Raw genomic sequence first — 19509 nt, 5'->3', positions numbered from 1 at the left:
CAATGCGTCGACAGGCCCCTTGTTGCCACCCCCTGGGATAGATGTGTGAAGTTGCCCAGGTCGCCCATTTTAACTGTCAGCTGCTCTTCAAAGTCTCAGGTAGAGACTGTCCCCCCCCCCTCCCCCATTACGAGCTACTTTCTCCTTTATTTACAGCGGAGAGTGAAGCTGGAACCTTCTGTGTATAAAGCCTGGTCCTTCCCCTTTTAATTCTCCTTGGGGATCTGGATTTGTGCTGGCCCAAAGGGCAGGTGCAACCTGCTGCAGTCCGCTCAGGCACCCCACTGCTTTCCTACAGCTGGAACGACTTGGGTGCCTTTCATGAAGGGTGCCGTCGCAGCTGTGGCATGGCCCAGAGGCATGTGTATCTGGGCAGGGGCAGGATGGAGCAGCAGCCTCCCCGTGGCCTTCACCTGTGCATTTCATTGGAGTGTCGTCCCCACCACCACCTCCCCTTGAAAGAGCCACCCCATTCCTTTCCCAGGCAGCTCACTCATCCTAAATCTCACAGCTAGGAAAAAAGCACACTAAAAGCAGCTCTAGACAAAAACAACCCACAACTCTTTAATGACACACACAGAGCAGCAAGTTGTGGAGAGAGCCCCCTGGCTGCAGTAGTTCGAAGAGAGAGGGTGAAAGTACCACGGTCCATTCAACCCATCTCCCCCCCCCCCCCCACCTCCATCCCCCAAAAAACTGCATTATTCCAAAGAGTCTAATGGGGCAGCGCAGCCGAACTGCCTAGATGAACCTTCTTGGGGCACATCCGCGTAATTTGTCCTTGCCCAGAGCTGTCTTGCCCCTACAAACCCAGCCAGTAGGCCTGATCGTGAAGGCAAGAAACATTTGCTGCCCTAAGATGGTCCTTGAATTGTCTGCACCCCTGCCCTGGGGATGGGGGTGTCCGCAGTCTTCCCATAGAACAAGCAGCCGAGGGAGGGAGGTGCAGGCTGGTGAGAGTGGAACAAAGGCAAGAAAGGACAGAGAAGCTTGTGCATCCCAACAACCTGACCTGGAAGCAGCCCTCAAGAAATCATTGTGCTTTGCTTTTCTTTTGTCCCCAACACCTACAAGGGCAGCCTGCTGATTCTGCTGTTCCTAGCAGCCAGCAGCGTGCGCTTGGGGATCAAGTGTGTGCGTGCGACTGCGGGTTGAAAGGAATGAGGGTACAACGGAGCTGCCTAGAACCTCATTTTCCAAATGGCAAATCTCGCAGCCTGAGGGGAGCACCCTACTCGCAACCCTAGAGAAGCATGGGTAGATGAAGGTATTTGGGGAGGGGGATGACCCAGATGTGAGGGGTGTTAGTTTAGGGGCATGAGTAGCATCAGTGTAAAAAGGGGGAGATGGGGGCAGTTGCAGGTGGAAGTCCAACGGGTGCCCATTAGGTCCACCAGGTGTCCAGGCGCCGGACCCTCACTCTCTGCTTGTAATGATACTCTTTGAGGTACTCCTTCAGGGCGCTGGGAATGGGCAGGTGACCAATACCATCGTAAGTGGTGCAGCTGGTCACCACGGCCCGGCAGAGGTGCTGCAGGCCGAATGGGAAGGTACGGTTGACAGGGATGGAGAGCAGCGGCTCAAAGAACATGCAGACGCTGGGGTCCTTGTAGTGCTCCAACAGGCCGGTCACCGTCGGGGCGTGAAAGACACTGGGGTCGTGCACGTCAAAGCTGAAGTTGTGGTTCCACTGCTCAATGCGGGCATGAAGGGAGCGCCCGTAGCGCCGGAAGCTCACTGAGAAGAGGTAGTCCTCCTGAGCAGAGTCCCTCAGGAGGAATGTCCCCTCCGGCTTGCCATCCAGCAAGGCCTCGGCCTCGTAGCGATCCATCACGCCCCAGTAACAGGGCAGCTGGGTCAGCTGCAGCAAGTCAGGCACCAGGCAGTGGATGTAGTCTATCTGGGTGTGGACACGTAGCCCGTCCCTGATGTCTGGCAGCACAGTGGAGACCTCTTCCTCCTCATCGTCCTCCTCCTCCTCCTCCTCCTCCCCTTCGTCCGCAGCGGCCAGCATGGCCCGGCTCGCCCCAGCCAGCTCGTTCATCCCATGGGCGAGCTTTGGGCCCAGCTTATAGAGTGGGTTGATCTGAGCCCTCACCTCAAAGGTGTGGATGAGTGCGTCCGGGGGCGGCTCCACCCCTTGCTCAATGCTGATGCGCCGGCGTTCCCTCAGGCGGTCGTCCTCGTCTTCCGCAGGTGGCGGGGCCAGAGCCTCATGCTCGGAGACGGGCGCCGTGTGCTGCTTGATGAGGTTCCACGTGCGGGCCAGCTCCGAGCCCGGGGGAAAAGGGCAGGTGTCCAGCATCAGCTCCCGCAGATGGATCTTGCGTTGGGAGGAGAGGTCGGGCGAGCGAGACGCGCTTTTGAGCGGGAAGCACTGGCCCACAGCCGCCTGGAGCTTCTGCCGCAAGGAACGGCCCACCCCTCTGCTGGGCTCTGCCTCGGCTTGAGGGCGGCCTCCCCTGGCTCGCTCCTCTTCCCCGGAGGAGAGGCTCTGCCTCTCCGTGGACTGGCTGGCCCTGGCCTTCCAACGGCCGCTGCCCCGGTTGCCGGCCGCACCATCTGGCTTCACTTTAGGCCGAGCCCCGCCGTCTTGTGACATGTTCGTGCTGGTGGGGATGGAGCTAGAAGGACGCAGCACCTTGCAGACACACACAGAGATGGAGTCGGCCATGCCAGAAGCAGCACATGATGACGGGGGGGTGACGGACGGGACCTTGGCGAGGCAAGAAAAGAGAGCACAGCGTTAGCAGGCCTTCTGAACCCAGCTTGGACCCAGTCACTCCACCGACCCCAGAGCTAGGCAGAAACGAACGGAACAGGAGCCTCACCTCAACTGAGCCCCGGCACCTGTGCCTAAGCCAGCTCTCGGCTTGGCGGTGGCACTCGAGTGAGAAAGTGGGGGGCACGTTGGCTTATCAGAATTGCCTCCCAAAGTAGACCCTTGATTCTGCACCAAAAAAGCGATACAGCTAATGTAAACCAGAGGTGTTGAACCTCTTTCTGCCTGAGGGCTGAGTTCAAATTCAGAGAAGCTTGGGGGGGAGGGGGAAGTGGGGAAAGCCAGAAAGGGTGGAACCAAAAAATTATTTAAAGTACTGGTGTGTAGTAACTTCTAGCTCTTGCTGTCAACCTCAGAAGAGGCATTTCAACTTTTAGAATTGGGGGGGGGGGGACTGCACAAAAGCTGAGAATCCCCCCCCAATGATTGGTGGTTGGTGAGAAGGGGGTGTGGCCTTCTAGGGCCCCCTAGCTGGATGGTTTTGGCCCTTGGGCCGGAGGTTCCTCACCTCTGATGTAAGCTAAGCAAATGGGTAGAGATTTCTCAAATTGGCCAGCTTGGTTCTGTTGCAATTCAGCAGGGGCACCGTGAAGTGGGCAGGGCGCCTCTTGAACCTTCTTCCTCTGGATATTTCTATCAGCCTTGCCCACGCTGCTGCCACTTCCCAAGGCTAACACGCAAATTGCTTGAAAGAGAAAGCGCTGCTGTTACCCAAGCTGGATGCCAGCAGCCGTTCACACAGATGCAACCCACAGCCTCCCCTGTCTCTTCCCACTGCACTGTTAATTTCCCTGCAATCCACCGCTCTCCTTGAATTCTTTGGGGTCTCCCACGCCCCACCCCGAAACTCTTGCCGCTGGTCCCTGGCCTGTTCCAAAGGCCACTTTATGCTGAATGGGCAGACAGGAGATCCCATAGCCAAGTACTTACGCCTGGTCCCCCTTGGCTCATCCATTAAGCAGGCATTGGAAGAGGCCTGGCAGGGTCTGGGGAATTCTCCCGTCTGCCACACTTTGAGCACCTGAAGAAGAATAACAAAAAAAGAAACTACTTCATCTGCTAGCTTTAAGCCATGTTTCAAAGTTTATTTTGCTTGCCCCTACGTGGAGTTCCTCCCAGAGCACTTTTCAGGTATCGGAGTCCCCCCTGCAGTCTGTTTTCAGTGGTCAGAGGGCCTCTGGGCCCATGCAGACGGCCTTCCCTTCACGCCACCGGATCCTGGAGAGCTGGGGTTGAGGCTCGACACCTCTGCTAGCAGGCGAGCTCTTTCTCACCCACGGGCACACCCCGAAACCAGCGTCCTTCACACCCCGCATTCCTCCCGTGCGTCTCACCGGCCCCGAATCGCCGCCAAGCGGAGCTCTCCCGTCTCCAAACGGGGGGCGCCGGGGCTCCGACCCAGTCCCACCATCCTTGTCGACGATGCGCGGAGGGGGGGGGAGGAAGAGGGGCACTCTGCACGCGCCCAGTGGCCTTGACCAGCTCATGCGAGGACTGGCTTCGGAACAGGTGCCGGGGTGCGCGAAAGGCATCCACTTCCGTGCGCCCTCGACGGCTTCTATTCGGGCGCCCGGGGGCCCCAGGAGCAGCGCCTCTCCGCCACCACCACCCCACCCCACCCCCCTGCGAGTTCTCCGGCCCGTCGAGGACGGGTCCCCCCCTCCCTGCCTGCCCAATTCCCGGTTACGCACGAGCCTGTCTTCCTCCAGCTCACCCACCCATCGCGCGCGCGCGCGCGAGCGAGCTCGGCTCCTCCTCTCAGCAAGCCCCTCGAGTCGCCCCCAACTCACCGTCCCCTGCGCAAACGGCCACCGATCGCGCCGCCGCCGCTGCCGCCTCCTCTGCCCGGATCAGGGCCGGGGCAGGCGAGAGGCCACTTCCTGGGTGGCGGCAGCGAAGCGACGAGAGGAAGCGAGCGAGAAAGGGCCGCCCCTAACGCGGCCGGCCTGCCCGGCGCAGCGCCGCCTCCTGCCGCGGCGGAGAGGCAAGGAGCCCGGCCAGCCCTCCCCGCGGCTCGCACTACATGCCCTATCATCCCTGGCCAGGCTGAGAGTTGTACGGAACATAAGAAGATCCCTGGTCCAGCACTCCGTTCACACAGCGGCTGGTGAACTGCTGCCCAGGGACCAACAAAGCAGGACATGGTGCAACAGCACCCTCCCCACCCATGTTCCCCAGCAATTGGTGCACACAGGCTTACTGCCTCGGATACTGGAAGACTAGTAGCCATTGACAGCCTTCTCCTCCAGGAATGTATCCAAAGCCCCTTTTGAAGCCATCCAAATCGGTGGCCAGCACTGCATCTTGTGGTAGTGAGTTCCATAGTTTAACTCTGTGCTGTGTGAAGGAAGACCTTCCTTTGATCTGTCCTGAATCTCCCACCAATCAGCTTCATGGGACGACCCCAGTTCTAGTGTTATGGGAGAGGGAGGAAAACACTATATGCCCCCCCCCATCCACGTTCTCCACGCCATGCATAATCTTGTACACTTCTATCCTTTCACTCGCCTTCCCCCCACAAGCCGAACAATCCCAGCTGTTGCAACCTACCCCCATAGGGGAGATGCTCCAGCCCTGTGATCATTTTAGTTACCCTTTTTTGCAATTAGCTTGGCCTATTTAGAGGGCACCAGGTTGGGGAAGGCTGCCCTTATCCCATGCTTCAACAAACACCTTCTTTAGCCCTCCTCTCTCCGAAACGGAGAATAGAAAGATGATGACTCCACTTTCTCCATCATCATGTTTAGTTCTGGAAACAAGGAGTCCTTTCTCTCTCTTTCCCATTCTGTCCATAACACACACAACAGTTTGGAAGTGATACTGAGAAAGACACACACACACAGAGGGAGCACACACCTTTCTACTTCTCCTGCTCTGTAATAATAATATAAGAGCAGGGAGCACAACACACCCAAGAAATCCCAAATGGACATCCAAGCTGTGCAAACACTTAATTAAGAGCCAGAAATGACGAAATGAAATACTCAGCTGCAGTCCAGGAATTCTATGATGTGCAGCCCTCCGCCCACCACTTAGGAAAACTAAAATTCATAGCTGAAGCGCATCGCCCCTCTTGGCTGAGGTCAGGTGCGTGCCATTCTTCCTCATCCACCTACCAGTTTGGAAGGAAGTCACCAACTGTTGCTGTTGTCCTGCCTTGGGAATTTGCCTAGTCTGCGGAACCTCCAACGGCCTCCTAGCAGACTCAGGCTCCCAGCGCAAAACCATCTCACCCCCAGCTGCAACAGCTTTTTGGGACTGGGAGCTTAAGAGGCAGGCTTCCTTTGGGGGCGGGTCCACCTCCGAGCGGGCGACACCATGGCGAGGGCCTGTCCCCTTGTTTGTTTTGTTTTCTCCCCCTACTGACTTTTAATTTTATGAATTTTAAACTTTTTTTTTACATTTCTTTTCCTATGTTTTAAAATCATAGAATCAGAGTTGGAAGGGGCCTACAAGGCCATCGAGTCCAACCCCCTGCTCAATGCAGGAATCCACCCTAAAGCATTCCTGAAAGAGGGTTGTCCAGCTGCCTCTTGAAGGCCTCTAGTGTGGGGGAGCCCACAACCTCCCTAGGTCACTGGTTCCATTGTCATACTGCTCTAACAGTCAGGAAGTTTTTCCTGATGTCCAGCCGGAATCTGGCTTCCTTTAACTTGAGCCCATTATTCCGTGTCCTGCACTCTGGGAGGATCGAGAAGAGATCCTGGCCCTCCTCTGTGTGACAACCTTCTAAGTCTTTGAAGAGTGCTCTCATGTCTCCCATCATTCTTCTCTTCTCCAGGCTAAACATGCCCAGTTCTTTCAGTCTCTCTTCATAGGGCTTTGTTTCCAGACATACAGTTTCCATGTATATATTTTAAACTTTTTTTTTTAACATTTCTTTTCCTAAGTTTTAAAAAGTATGTTTGTAATACTGCCCTGAGGCCCAGTATTGGGCAAAAGGCGGAATACAAATAAATATAACAAGAACGACAACAACTAACCATGCCAGTTCCAGCCCAATTTACTGGAGCAGGGACAGCAGAAAGGTTTCGCCTAGCAGGAGTTGCTGGTCTAGACCGGACACAGAAATCACACTCAGGTCTGCCCAAGAGAAGAGAAGTCATCCTTACCTTTGGGAGTGTAGCACACAACTGGGCTCCAACAGCTCTGTTTGGCCAACACTCTTCTTAGATCAACCTCCCCAACCTGCCACCTTCCAGATGTCTTTCACTGCAATTCCCACAGCTGATAGCATTAGAACAGAATTTACTCTCCCCGCACCCCCTACCCTTTTCCCACAAGTCTTCCCCCAAAATTCCAGGGCTGAATATTCCCCAGCGATTCCCTATAAATCTCCAATATCTGCAAAATATCTGATACGGGGTAGCCAACAGTCTCCGCTCTATATATGTATGAAAGCCGCCAAGATGCCATCAACGAGTCACATTCAATAACCTGGATTTAAAAGGGTTTGAAAGTTTCATGGTCCTATTTCGAATGGCAAAACATGGAAATCCCAAAACAAACCTGAAATACTAATTTCAGCACCAAACCTGGAAATAGTAAGCCGAGGCCAACGTGGGCTGGGTACTTTCTGTGAAGGTGTCAGTCACGCTGGAGGATTGTCCCCATTTACCACCAAATGCAATGACGCCCTTAAAACAACCATTTGTGGAAGGCACCGGAATGGCAGCTCATGAGCCTACGCCTACTGACATGATATGTTTTCCATGCGTCTCTGCAGAGGCATTGTTGACTCTAGGCCAGCTTGGAAAAGCCCAAACATTCCTATTGCTGCCGTGTGTCAACCGTTCGAAACCTTTTCTCGTCGCCTTTGAACCGAGCTCGCAGTAGATTCCTGAGAGTTGGGTTGCTCTCTGATTCAGCCTGAGGAAGAGGTCTATGAAACCGGAAAAGCTTGTCGCTGCCGGCCGTTCTCAATAGCACTTGGCCGGAATGGAGGCTGAAGACAGTGGGCCGCCCCCGCAGTGCTTGTGACTTCCCTTCAATGCAAGAAAGAGAAAGCCCAGTCCTGATACAAGAGACTAGATCATTCAAGAGGCAAAAACCTTTTATTGGGGGCCGGGGGGGGGGGGAGAACTGCAATACAGGGCATTATGTACAGGAGGACACACTCAAAGAGGGGAGCCGGACCCAACAGCCTGCCCACCCCCAATGCCAGTCTTTCAACACAAGGCGTGGGGCCATAGTTCAATGCCGGAGCTGGAAGGTCAGTGGCAACAGACGGGAGGATCCCAGGGTCCACCTCGTGCGCCGTGGGACAAGAAGCTCCCCAGAATCCAACGGTGACGTGGGAGACGGCAGCGTCGCCAGCTGAAGTAAGTAACAGGTGTCCTCGGCTGCCGTTTGCCCAGGCAAGGGGAACAGCCATCGTCCCAGCGGAGGCGAAGAAGGAGACGGCGCCCGAAGGCTCAGTCGCTGTCACTGCCCTCCTCGCTGGACTCCGAGGGGGCCTCGCTGGCACTCGCCTCGCCTTCCTCCTCGTCCTCGTCCTCGTGGTTGGAGCGATCGCTGCCACTGAGGAAGGGGCTGCGGCTGCCGTGGCGCTGCTGCTGGCGCCGGCTGCCCCCCTCCTCGTCCTCGTCCTCCTCGTCCTCGCTGCCGCTCTCCTCCTCGTCCCCTTCCGGCCGGCCCCCTTCCTGCTCAGAGTCGTCGTCCTCGTCGTCGTCGCTGCCGAAGATCTCCTCCTTGTCTCGGGCTGCCCTCTCGTCCTCCTCGCTCTCCTCGGCACCTGCTCCCTCCACCTCGCTGGCCTCCGGCTCGCTCTCGCTGGCCGAGCGGCCTTCCTCGTCCTCCTCCGCTTCGCTGGCCTCCTTCTCGCTCTCGCTACCTTTCTCCGGCTCTTCGTCTGATGAGGAGGGAAGGAAGGAAGGAAGGAAGGAGAGTGGACAGGCAGAGTGAGACGGGGCCAACTTTTAAGGGGAGAAACAGCAGAGTGGCAGGCCAAAGAGGGGAAGCCAACCAAAAGAAGGTAAGAAAGAGCATCACCACTGGACCAGCCAATGACACAAGAAAGTGGCGGGGGGGGGGGGGGAGAGCAGCTCTGGACTGTTCCACAGGGCTCGAAAAAAAAGGGGGGGAGCCTTCTGCAGACAAACTGCCCCAAATTGTACAATGAAGGCCAGCAACAGGACAACCCATGCCAGGGCAGGCCTTCCGGAAGTAGCCTCAGCAGGAAGGAGGGCGGGAGAGCCCCACAGAGAAACTTGCCAACCCAACGGTTACCTGAGCCTTGTGGCTCTTTGCCCAGGTCCATCTCCTCCTCTTCCTCCTCTTCGGGCTCGTGGTTCTCCAGCTGGGCCTTGCGGGCTTCCTACAAGGAGCAGACGTGGAGCCGGTGTTCAGCGCCAGGCAGGGCAGGACAAACCCCAGCTGAGTTCCAGCCACCCACTGCCTTCAGAGCTTTCTGAACCCCCAACAGCAGCCGGCCAGATGCCCCTGGGAAGCTCGCGAGCAGAACTTGGCATGCCCAGGGAAGGCTGCCTCAGGACCGGGGAGGTGCCGTGGGACTGTCGCGGCCAGGCCTGCCAAAATGGTCTGCAACCGCTTCGGCACCGAGGGGAGGTAGGAACCGGTTCCCTCTGCTAGATCCCTGGCTGGCTGGCTGCCTCCCTCCCTCCTGGGCCTGGCTTTCCTTCTGGACAGCGCTTACCTGGATGGCCGAGCCATCAGCGGCCAGCCCCCGAAAGGCAATTGGGCACGTGGATTTTTGCACTCCCAGTCACAGCTGATAGCCAGCGATAGACCCATTCCCTGTGACTTGGCCTAACCTGTTTCAAGGTTCCCCTACCTGTGCCTCCAGCTCCTTCTCGTTCATGTCCCGGTGCTTCACCACCAGCACAGCATTGGTGCCCGACTGCACCCCGGCCTTGGCTCGCCGTTTGCTCAGTCGCACTCTGCAAGGGGGGGGGGGAGAGAGAGAGAGAGCGGTGGGGTTAGGCCGAAGAAGACCCCCCTGCTTTCCTGGGATACAGCGCTGCAAATGCAGAGAGCACCTGCGTTCCACGGGGCGGGCAGCAGAACGGGCCAGCTGAAAAAACCTCCCAGGGCAATGGAGAGAGCTCTTGCCAGTCAGCCAGTGCTGACTGCCCTGGCTTAGCACTGATCAAAGCTGAGCTCCTTTTAGCTGGAGGGTAGTACCACATGCTCCAGTGCACCCTTCTCCTGTCCCCGAAGGGCCATTAGAAGAAAAGGGCTCTGACCTCCTGGCCTCCTCCTCCTCCTCACCTGGTCTCCAATTCATTGTAATAGACTCCATCACCTTCCCGGAAGATGAAGAAGTAGTTCTCCTCGTAGCCTTTGCTGGCCTTGTTCTTGACGTTCCAGTTGTATTCCCGGGCAATCTTATACTCGTAACTAGGGGTGGAAGAAGAGAAGAGAAAGGCCGGTCACCAACATTTCACAGCTGCCTGAAAGAAGTCATCCAGGAAAGAAGCACGCAGCACCGTCCCCATACCAAGATTCCCTCTGCCCCATGTCCCATAATCCCTTCAGTGCACAGCGCAAATGATTTTTGTTGGGGTTCCTCAAAGTAGCTGGATGGCCAAGTCACCCTTAGCCCGAGCTGTGCATATTTTGCAACGGGGCACACGAATGCAGGAAGAGACACACATACACCCAGAGAAATGAGCACCCAAGGAATCTTGGCTTTCTAATGAGTTTCTAGCCCCCATGGCTGGGGGGGGGGGGAATGTGAGCATGGGCGGGTGACGACGGACGAAATGTGCCTAGGCTGCACCCAGCCCAGCTCTTTGCCCTAACCCTTGGCTGGCAGAAGCTGGGCCAGTGAGTCCAAAGAAGCCAAGTGGCTTGCATTTCCTGGGATTTATGCAGGTGGATGATCTCAGGTTTTCTGGTGCAGTTGTGTTTTTTAAACTAACAGCAGGCAAGAGAAAGATGCCATATATCGTCACGCATGTCCTTAAATTCCCAAGTAGGTTCCAAACCCTTAACTTCCAACTTTGGATTGCAGGCGAGAATGTGCATTAGGGCCTACCCTTCTGGACAAAGCATTCCCTGCATGATTCAAGCTAGTGTGGCAGGGAAAAGGCTAAATTAGAACCCTTTTTCCTGACATGTTGCTTTTCTGTTTGGGTTTCTCGCCCCGCCCCCCCACCCTCTTATTTTCAGCTCGCCGTTTCGTCTCAGTTCCTCAGCCTGACAGCCCCCCACCCTCTTCCCCCACGTACATGTCCTCGGGGGCGTAATCCATCTCCTCATCTTGGTCGCGTTTGCGTTTCCGCATCGTGTCGTCCACGGGAAGGAAGTAGGCCACAAACTGGTTCCCTTCCTCGTCCATCATGCCTCTGTGGGGAGAAAGGAGAGGAGAAATGTTATCAATTGCACAGAATCAGATACAAACCCATTCGTCAGGGAGTGTGTGTGTGGGGGGGTGGGGGGTGTAGGCCTTGATTTCGAATGCAGATGGGGCCCGGTTCAATCCCTGCCATCTCCAGTTAGAAAGATCAGAAAAGCAGGTGATGAGAGACAGAGAGGGAGAGAGAGACTTTTCTTTGCCCAAGAAATATTCATAAAGGTTTAACAAATCTGGGTTGATTGCTGACAAGACCAAAAAAAAAAACCAGTTTGGTTGAGAACCAGCAACCCAACCCATGCACACACACACCCCGTCAGCTTCCAATGGGGTCCGTACCTGATCATGGCCTGAGACATCATCTCAAGGGCAGCCGAACCACTGGTGTCCTTGGGTGCTGGGTCAGAGTCAAAGATGACCTGAGCACAAGGGTTGATCCACATCTGGGAGGGAGGGGAGAAAAGGAAGAGCAGCTTACAGCACAGCAGGCAGCTGGCTTGACCGGCTGACCGGAGAGTGCTCATCCGGCCAGATGCAACACACACCCAATCATATTCATCTCGAATAGGCCGTGACTATGCAGTCCACGGAGGAGGAGTGAGCAGCTTCTACATGCGTGGATTTGTGGGGGGTGGGGCAGAGATGGAGGTGCAAGATGGACCTTGGGGGGGTCCTTGTTTCGATTCAGCTGTTTGGTGGCGACACAAGAGGGGGCCTTCTCGGTGGCTGCTCCCAGGCTGTGGAACTCCCTGCCAAGGGAGGCGAGTCTCGCTCCCTCTCTGCCACCAACCCGCCAGAAGGCACAGAGCTTTTCCTTCAAGCACAGCTTTGGGGTGTAAGCAGGCCCATTGGAGTGGATCCTGGTTTTATTGTTACTGCTGTGATTTCAACTGAGTTTTAATGAATTTGTTTTATTACTGTTTGATATATGGTTGTAAGCTGCCTTGAGTGCCGTTGCTCTGGTAGAAAGGCAGGGCGCTGCTACAACTCATTCATTCAAAACATTCATAGCCCACCTTCCTCCCAGAGAGCTCAAGGCAGTGAAGATAAAACCACACCTTAACAATTAAAAAACACACACTCACCAATTACTGCACTACAATAGCAACAGAATAGAGCAGTGAAAACTGATTCAAAACACAATGAAAAGTCCCCACCCAGCTCCAAGGGATGTTTTTAGCAACCTTGCCGCTGGAGGGGAGGCGAGACAGGATCTACTCAGAAGGGAGTTCCAAAGATCAGGTGCAAACTCTGTAACTGTTAGTTCCTGCTCTCACGAGTAACTCATAGAATCATAGAATAGTAGAATTGGAAGGGGCCTATAAGGCCATCGAGTCCAACCCCGACCCCGCTCAGGTCCCATTCATTTCAACAGGTCTACTCTATGTAGGAGAAACACTGGCTACTGCCCGTTATCGCTGAAAGGGCAAGGATCCGAGACAGAAAGGAGGCAAGTGGCGAGAGAGAGGAGAGCTTTGCCGGAGCTGAGACCTTCGGTCCAGGGCGCTGGTCTTGCACACAGCCTGCTGAGGCCCTCTGCCCCTCCACCCTTTCCAGCCCAGGCATCCCACACCTGGACTTCCGGGGCAGTTCTCCACCCAGCCCACATCCATTGCACCCTAACCCAGTGGAACCTCTCCCCGGTGCTTTTGCCAAGTCCTCCTTCCCCTGCTCTTACCTTGAAATCGGGGAAGACGGGCATGACCTCCACGGGAGTAACCCGAGGCTTGCTGTAGTGCTGAGCAATCTAGAGACAAAATTGGCCATGGTGAGATACAGGGTAAGGAGGGGGGGAGACAGATAACCACCCCAACAAAATCCACACACACCCCTCCCCCCCACAAAAGGAAGAGCTTAACTTTCCGATTCCCAGAAAACAGCCATGACCTCTTTTCCTCTTGATCAGGTCGTGGCTTTAAGCCACAGAGACAAGCCGAACGTACTGGGCTTTCAGCAAGCGTGTAACATCTGGCTGCCTATATTTGGGGCCGTGGTAACTGTCCGTGTCCGTGCCCCCCCCCCATCACCCAGTTCCTTCTTAGGAAGACACGACAGCAAAATGAAAGCGGGTTCATTCAAAACCCACGGCCAGGGCTTACGGATTTCTGAGCATCTTCAAAGGTCTTCTCAATGGCCGCAATTTGGCTGTCTCTGTCCTTGTAGATTTCCTCTTCTGTGAACTGCTGTTTGACGGACACCCCAATCCTTAAATGAAACAAGGAAGAGAAGCATGTTCAGAAGGAGGATCGCGATGGTCCTCAGGAAGGGGCTTTGGGAACAGAATTTTAGGCACGTCACGAACACCACTGCCTGATTTTCTGGGCAGAAAACACGGCACGGGAGTTTTAAAAATACATTTTAAGAGCGTTGCTCCAAGTCCTGCACATTTCTACTCACTTAACCTCTGGCTTCTCATTGGAGACGCCGTAACGGTTGAACTCTGTGGAGATGTATTCAGTCTTCCTCATCCATGGCACCACTTTGGCGTGCTGCTGGGATCTGGGGAGAGAGGAAGGAAGGAAAGGTAAGCCCCCACCTGGGTCTCTTTCTGAGGAGGAGCTGTCCTACGAGAAGGGAAACAGCTTAAGGTGAGAGGTGGCAGGAGCTCGCCCCGTAACAACGAGAAGCACCTAGGAGGAGACTGGCCTGGCCAACGACATGGGGGCCCAACACATTCAGTGGCCCCACGTGGAGAAAAGGACCGAGTCCTCAAGAGCCCAGCAAAGATGGGGGAAAGGTTTCCTCCCAGAGGTCTGCAGCCAGAGGGATGTTGCAGGTTTTGGCATCAGGGGACCAGATGACTGTTACCTCTTGGAACTGGTGGGCGCCTGGATCTCCTCTTCCAGCAACTTCTCATCAGCTGGATCCAGAAGAACTGCAAGAAGCCAGGGGGGGGGGATCCATAATCAGGGACTGTGGATGGTCACCCCACATAAAATTCAAAGGATTTTAGCCATGTCCCATATGCATCTGTCTCAAGGGAAGCCTATCTGGAATAGCCTGAGAGGTTTTGGGGAGTCTATTAACTAGGGTGAGGAAAAGACTCCTGTCTGAAACCCTGGACAGCCGCTGCTGGTCAGTGACAATACTGCGCTAGGTGGACCGAGGGCTTTACTCAGTATAAGGCTGCTACATATATTCCGAAGTACAGCACACCTACGACAGCCTGATACACTCGTACGAGGATATGCTCATTGCGTGGGATAACGCAATATACTTGTCGACCACTTGTGTCGAATAACGGCCATTTGACAGGGGAAGGGCCATGGCTCCGCGGTTGAGCACCTGCTTTGTGTCCCAGGTTCAATCCCCGGTGTCTCCAGGTCAGGCAGGGAAAAAATCCTGCCTGCAACCCTGGAGAGCCGCTGCCAGCCAGTGTTGGCAATAGTGAGCTAGATGGAACAAAGATCTAAATCAGCCTAGGAACATAAGACGCGGCCTTACTCTGCCCCTTCCCTCAGCTGAACAGTCATCAAGGGCAGCCACCGATGGAGGGTTTTGAACCGCTCCACCAGTGCTGACAACACTGGGCTCGGTGGACCTACGTTACACACAATAAATTCCTGTATTACAGCCTTCCCCAACTCGGTGCCCTCCATGCGTGTTGGATAATAAATTCCTTCATGGGAATTTATTATCAAGCAGCCAGCTGTTTATTCAAGGGGCACCTGAAATTTATTGCAAGCATTCTTGCAAGAGTTAAATTATGGAACTCCCTACCACAAGATGTAGCGACGGCCACCAGTTTGGATGGCTTTCGAAGGGGGCTGGATAGATTCCTGGAGGCGAAGGCGATCAATGGCTACTGGCCCTGAGGGTTGTGTCCTATCTCCAGTATTCGAGGCAGTAAGCCTGTGTGCACCAGTTGCTGGGGAACATGGGTGGGAGGGTGCTGTTGCACCATGTCCTGCTTGTGCATCCCTGGCCGATGGCTGGTCGGCCACTGTGTGAACAGAGTGCTGGGCTGGATGGACCCTGGGTCTGATCCAGCATGAAACTTATGTTCTTATTCTCCTCGCACAACAGTTAGACACATCTCCGTAAAGAGAACATCCCCCCCAAAGCACAGTTATTAAGCCCCGTGCACCAACTGCTGCACACCAAGCCTTTCCCAAGTCCCTCGGTGGCCTCACCATTCGGGTCGATGCGATATGTGTCGGGGTTAATCAAATCGATGGTGACGCCCAAGTCAGGTTCAGTCAGCAAGTCATGCTTATGCTGCTTCTCCAGGGAGGTGGCTTTGTACTGTACAAACCTGGAAGGCGACGGCAGAAAGAGACACATCAAGCCACGGAAAATGCACGACTTACAGTTAAAAGGCCAATGGCAGTTATTTAGACATACGTGAAATTAGCATTTCCCATTTTGCATGGGTGTAGGATTAACTATTCTAGAACTCTAGAAATCTTAGGTGATCAATCTTGCAAATTTTAATAAGTCCATTAAAACTTGCAGTCAATCAGTTCATTGTGCATTCATCATTTATCTGACCAAAAAAAATACAGCTGATTTTTGAAAAAAGTTTTTAAGTTATATTTCTTGGAATGCTGAACAAAATTATAACATTTGCTTATTTTGTTGGATTTGTATTCTGCCTTTCCACCCAAAGAGTACCAAAGCCAATTAACAAGTACCTCCCAATACCCCACAACAAAATATATGGCAGTATAAATACTATAGCAGATAAAACAGGTCAATAAAGTAAAAAGCTAAGGTAGCCATGTTGGCCAAAAGAAAATGTCCAAAATCCATATTGCAAGCTTTTGAATCCTCCAGAATTCTTCGTCGGGCAAGTTGGTCAACAAAGTAAAAACGGGTGTTTTTTTTAATACAGCTGGATTTTATATTTTCATAAATAAGGGATCAAGCATTATTCTTCCCAGCGAACTGAAACAACCTCCATACCTAGTAGAGCTAAATTTGAATGTCTGCAGCCTCTTCCCACTTCCCATCGTAAGCCTTTAGCCAAATGCAGACTCCATGGCTTGAACACCAACCACGTTTTTCCTTCCCTCACCTGCCCCACTCGGGGTTTTTTTGTTTCCTTTTCCTTCTTGCCTGATGAAGAGTTCTGAAGAACTCAAAAGCTTGCACAGTATTTTGCGGCCTTCGAGTTGGACTAATAAAGGTATTACAGTGACATGGATTTTCAGAAGTTTTCTTTTGATATCAATAAAATAGTTCAGGAATGGCCACTGAAATCTATTTTTTTTAAAAACAAACAAACAGTGGTACATAAGACAGAAGAGGAGGAGGAGGAAGAGAAGGAAGAGGAGGAGAAGAAGAAGGACAGAAGAGGAGGAGGAGAAGAAGCAGAAGAAGAAGACAGAGGAGGAGGAGGAAAAAAGAAGAAGGAGGAGGAGAAGGAGGAGGAGAAGAAGAAGACATAAGAGGAGGAGGAGGAAGAGGAGAAGAAGACGACGGAGGAGGAGGAGGAGGAGGAGGAGGAGAAGAAGACGACGGAGGAGGAGGAGAAGAAGAAGACAGAGGAGGAGGAGGAGGAGGAGAAGAAGAAGACAGAAGAGGAGGAAAAGAAGAAGACGGAGGAGGAGAAGAAGAAGACAGAAGAGGAGGAGGAGGAAGAGGAGAAGAAGACGACGGAGGAGGAGGAGGAGGAGGAGGAGAAGAAGACGACGGAGGAGGAGGAGAAGAAGAAGACAGAGGAGGAGGAGGAGGAGGAGAAGAAGAAGACAGAAGAGGAGGAAAAGAAGAAGACGGAGGAGGAGAAGAAGAAGACAGAAGAGGAGGAGGAGGAAGAGGAGAAGAAGACGACGGAGGAGGAGGAGGAGGAGGAGGAGAAGAAGACGACGGAGGAGGAGGAGAAGAAGAAGACAGAGGAGGAGGAGGAGGAGGAGAAGAAGAAGACAGAAGAGGAGGAAAAGAAGAAGAAGACAGAAGAGGAGGAGGAGGAAGAGGAGAAGAAGACGACGGAGGAGGAGGAGGAGGAGAAGAAGACGACGGAGGAGGAGGAGAAGAAGAAGACAGAGGAGGAGGAGGAGGAGGAGAAGAAGAAGACAGAAGAGGAGGAAAAGAAGAAGACGGAGGAGGAGAAGAAGAAGACAGAAGAGGAGGAGGAGGAGGAGAAGGAGAAGGAACAGTTGTTCAATCACTCTGTTTTCTTTATAGCAAAACACCTGTATGAACACTATACACTTCGTTCTATATAAAATTCAAGATGTATCATTTGACACTTCACATCCTGATCATTCACAAACAAAACAATAACATTAACTCATCAGCTGCTGCTGTACTCCAAGTACAAGGGCACCCCCCACCCCAAACGCCCCCCAGAAAGGTCAGCAATGCCTCTCCCTTTGCACATGCACAGATATGTTGGGACTGCACATCCAGGCCCCTTCCTGCTCACCTGTTCTGGTCAAATGGGTATGTTATGAATTTGGGGTCAAAAGGGATGTCGGGGAGACTGTTGCAATACTTGACTCGACACACGACCCCTGACCTGCAGAGAGAAGGACGAGAGATTAGTCCACCGCTGCGGCAAAAGCAGGAGACAGAGCAGGGGACAGCGAGGGAGACTCACCTCTCAGGAAGCGCCCGGTGGGAGTTGGGCCTGGGGGGAAAGCAAACAAAGGTTAATTACACCTTGTGGCAATTATCTATCATCTAAGAAACAGGAGGATGCTGTCACTGAGAGGAAATAAGAGGGTGGAAGAACAGGTGCAGCACAAGGGAAAGCAAACCATGCTGCTAAAGAGGCCAGCAGCCCCGCTCTGAGCTTGGCCTCATCCATGACCGTAACCGGTAGCTTTCGACGAACCGTTCACGCTCAGCCCCCCACCCCACCCCACCCACGACCTACAACATGTGGAGCAGTATTCCCCCCCTCCTCCTCCTCCCTCCCAATCCCCTTTCCTTTTGCGTCCTGTTTTCTTTTCTCTTTCTTTTTTTAGATTGGAAGCCTGCGGGAAGGGACTGTCTTACGGAATATTTTTGTAAGCTGCCTTGAGAGACTTTTTGGCTAAAGGGCGGGATAAAAATGCTAAAATAAATAAATAAAAAATAAAAATGCTGAACTTACCCTACGGGGCTGTTGTAAAAGCCTACAAGGTGTCGCCACGTGCAGCTCCTCTAGCCTATGTGCTGCTGTGTTTTTTTAAAAAAAAATCCCTGTAGCACTTAGCAGTTTGAGCTGCATCGCTATTATTACTGTTGTTGTTTACGATGATGATGATGAAGAAAACGTCCTTTCAAGTGGGCAAAGGTCTCCCGTGTTGTCGTTGCTACTTGAAGATGTGGGTGGGGGTTGAGCGAAGGACGCTTTAAGTCGCCGCCTAAGGGCAGTTCAGTCCCCCACCAGCGTCTTGGAAAGCCTGGGCAGCCTCAGGGGCCTCCGCCCGCTCCCTTGCCAGTGCAGGGGTCACCGAGGCTGCGTGCCCCTCGGGGCGGGGGCCTGCCGCCTTGTCTTTCGCAAACTGCTACGCCAATGGCTCCAGCTCTATTGATGAGTAGCAGGGAGCCCGGGGAGCCCCTGTTTACCTTTGCGCCCGGGGAGCCCCTGTTTACCTTCGCATCCGGGGACCCCCTGTTTACCTTCGTGTCCGGGGACCCCCTGTTTACTTTTGCGTCCGGGGACCCCCGTTTACCTTTGCGTCTGAGGACCCCCTGTTTATCGGGGACCCCGTTTACCTTCGCGTCTGAGGACCCTCTGTTTACCGGGGACCCCCTGTTTACCTTCGCGTCCAGGGACCCCCCGTTTACCTTCGCGTCCAGGGACCCCCCGTTTACCTTCGCGTCCAGGGACCCCCCGTTTACCTTCGCGTCTGAGGACCCTCTGTTTACCTTTGCGTCTGAGGACCCTCTGTTTACCGGGGACCCCCTGTTTACCTTCGCGTCCAGGGACCCCCCGTTTACCTTCGCGTCCAGGGACCCCCCGTTTACCTTCGCGTCCAGGGACCCCCTGTTTACCTTCGCGTCCGGGGACCCCCTGTTTACCTTTGCGTCTGAGGACCCTCTGTTTACCGGGGACCCCCCGTTTACCTTCGCGTCCAGGGACCCCTTGTTTACCTTCGCGTCTGAGGACCCCCTGTTTACCTTCGCGTCCGGGGACCCCCTGTTTACCTTCGCGTCCGGGGACCCCCTCCACCCCCTCCTCCCGAGCGAGGGACCCAGGCGTCCGGGACCCCCACCCCATCCTCCTCTCGCCCACGGGATGCAGGCGTGGAGACGGCACGCGTACCTGTGGCCCGGCTCCTCCCGCTGCGCCTGAGTCTGGATCGTGGGCGCCATGGCGATCCCCGGAGCACGGCGACAGGCGGGTCGGGGGCGGGGCTACCAAGCTATTTCCGGCTGCCTCGTGGAGCCCGATGGGACATGAAGTCCGAGTCGTGGTTGGCGCCGCTTCCGGCCAGGGGGGGAGGGATCCGCGGTGGTTTATTCGCCGAGGGGACCC

The 19509-nt window shown here is 54.3% G+C and overlaps 3 protein-coding genes across 7 annotated transcripts in view; 1 reads left to right on the top strand and 2 right to left on the bottom strand.

Annotated features, from left to right (window-relative positions):
• The window catches only part of SAMD4B (sterile alpha motif domain containing 4B), a 95554-nt gene that overhangs the window by 30777 nt on the left and 45268 nt on the right, over nucleotides 1-19509 (top strand). The window lies entirely within an intron of this gene.
• On the bottom strand, nucleotides 1000-4658 carry LOC134408515 (suppressor of cytokine signaling 5-like). 5 transcript variants are annotated; one of them, XM_063140831.1, is made up of 4 exons: nucleotides 4501-4518; nucleotides 3713-3803; nucleotides 3291-3467; nucleotides 1000-2716 (listed from the first exon to the last, which is right to left on the bottom strand). In XM_063140831.1, exon 4 carries the CDS (start codon nucleotides 2672-2674, stop codon nucleotides 1385-1387), a length of 1290 nt encoding a protein of 429 aa, XP_062996901.1. In that variant the 5' UTR covers nucleotides 2675-2716; nucleotides 3291-3467; nucleotides 3713-3803; nucleotides 4501-4518; the 3' UTR covers nucleotides 1000-1384. The 5 variants fall into 5 exon arrangements, with proteins under 5 accessions (XP_062996901.1, XP_062996900.1, XP_062996902.1 ...); XM_063140830.1 differs by lacking the exons at nucleotides 3291-3467; nucleotides 4501-4518 and adding an exon at nucleotides 4573-4658; XM_063140832.1 differs by lacking the exons at nucleotides 3713-3803; nucleotides 4501-4518 and adding an exon at nucleotides 4573-4632.
• On the bottom strand, nucleotides 7818-19393 carry PAF1 (PAF1 homolog, Paf1/RNA polymerase II complex component). The gene is made up of 14 exons (XM_063140827.1): nucleotides 19297-19393; nucleotides 17641-17670; nucleotides 17467-17559; nucleotides 15233-15354; nucleotides 13908-13974; nucleotides 13497-13598; nucleotides 13199-13304; nucleotides 12778-12846; nucleotides 11439-11542; nucleotides 10975-11091; nucleotides 10013-10141; nucleotides 9576-9681; nucleotides 9011-9098; nucleotides 7818-8633 (listed from the first exon to the last, which is right to left on the bottom strand). The coding sequence occupies exons 1-14, from the start codon at nucleotides 19344-19346 to the stop codon at nucleotides 8197-8199; spliced, it is 1620 nt and encodes a 539-aa protein (XP_062996897.1). The 5' UTR covers nucleotides 19347-19393; the 3' UTR covers nucleotides 7818-8196.

The sequence above is a fragment of the Elgaria multicarinata genome, chromosome 13 (genome assembly GCF_023053635.1).
Source record: "Elgaria multicarinata webbii isolate HBS135686 ecotype San Diego chromosome 13, rElgMul1.1.pri, whole genome shotgun sequence".
Lineage (NCBI taxonomy): Eukaryota > Metazoa > Chordata > Lepidosauria > Squamata > Anguidae > Elgaria > Elgaria multicarinata.
Note: the sequence above shows the minus strand (reverse complement) of the source record. Positions and strands in the feature narration are given on the sequence as shown.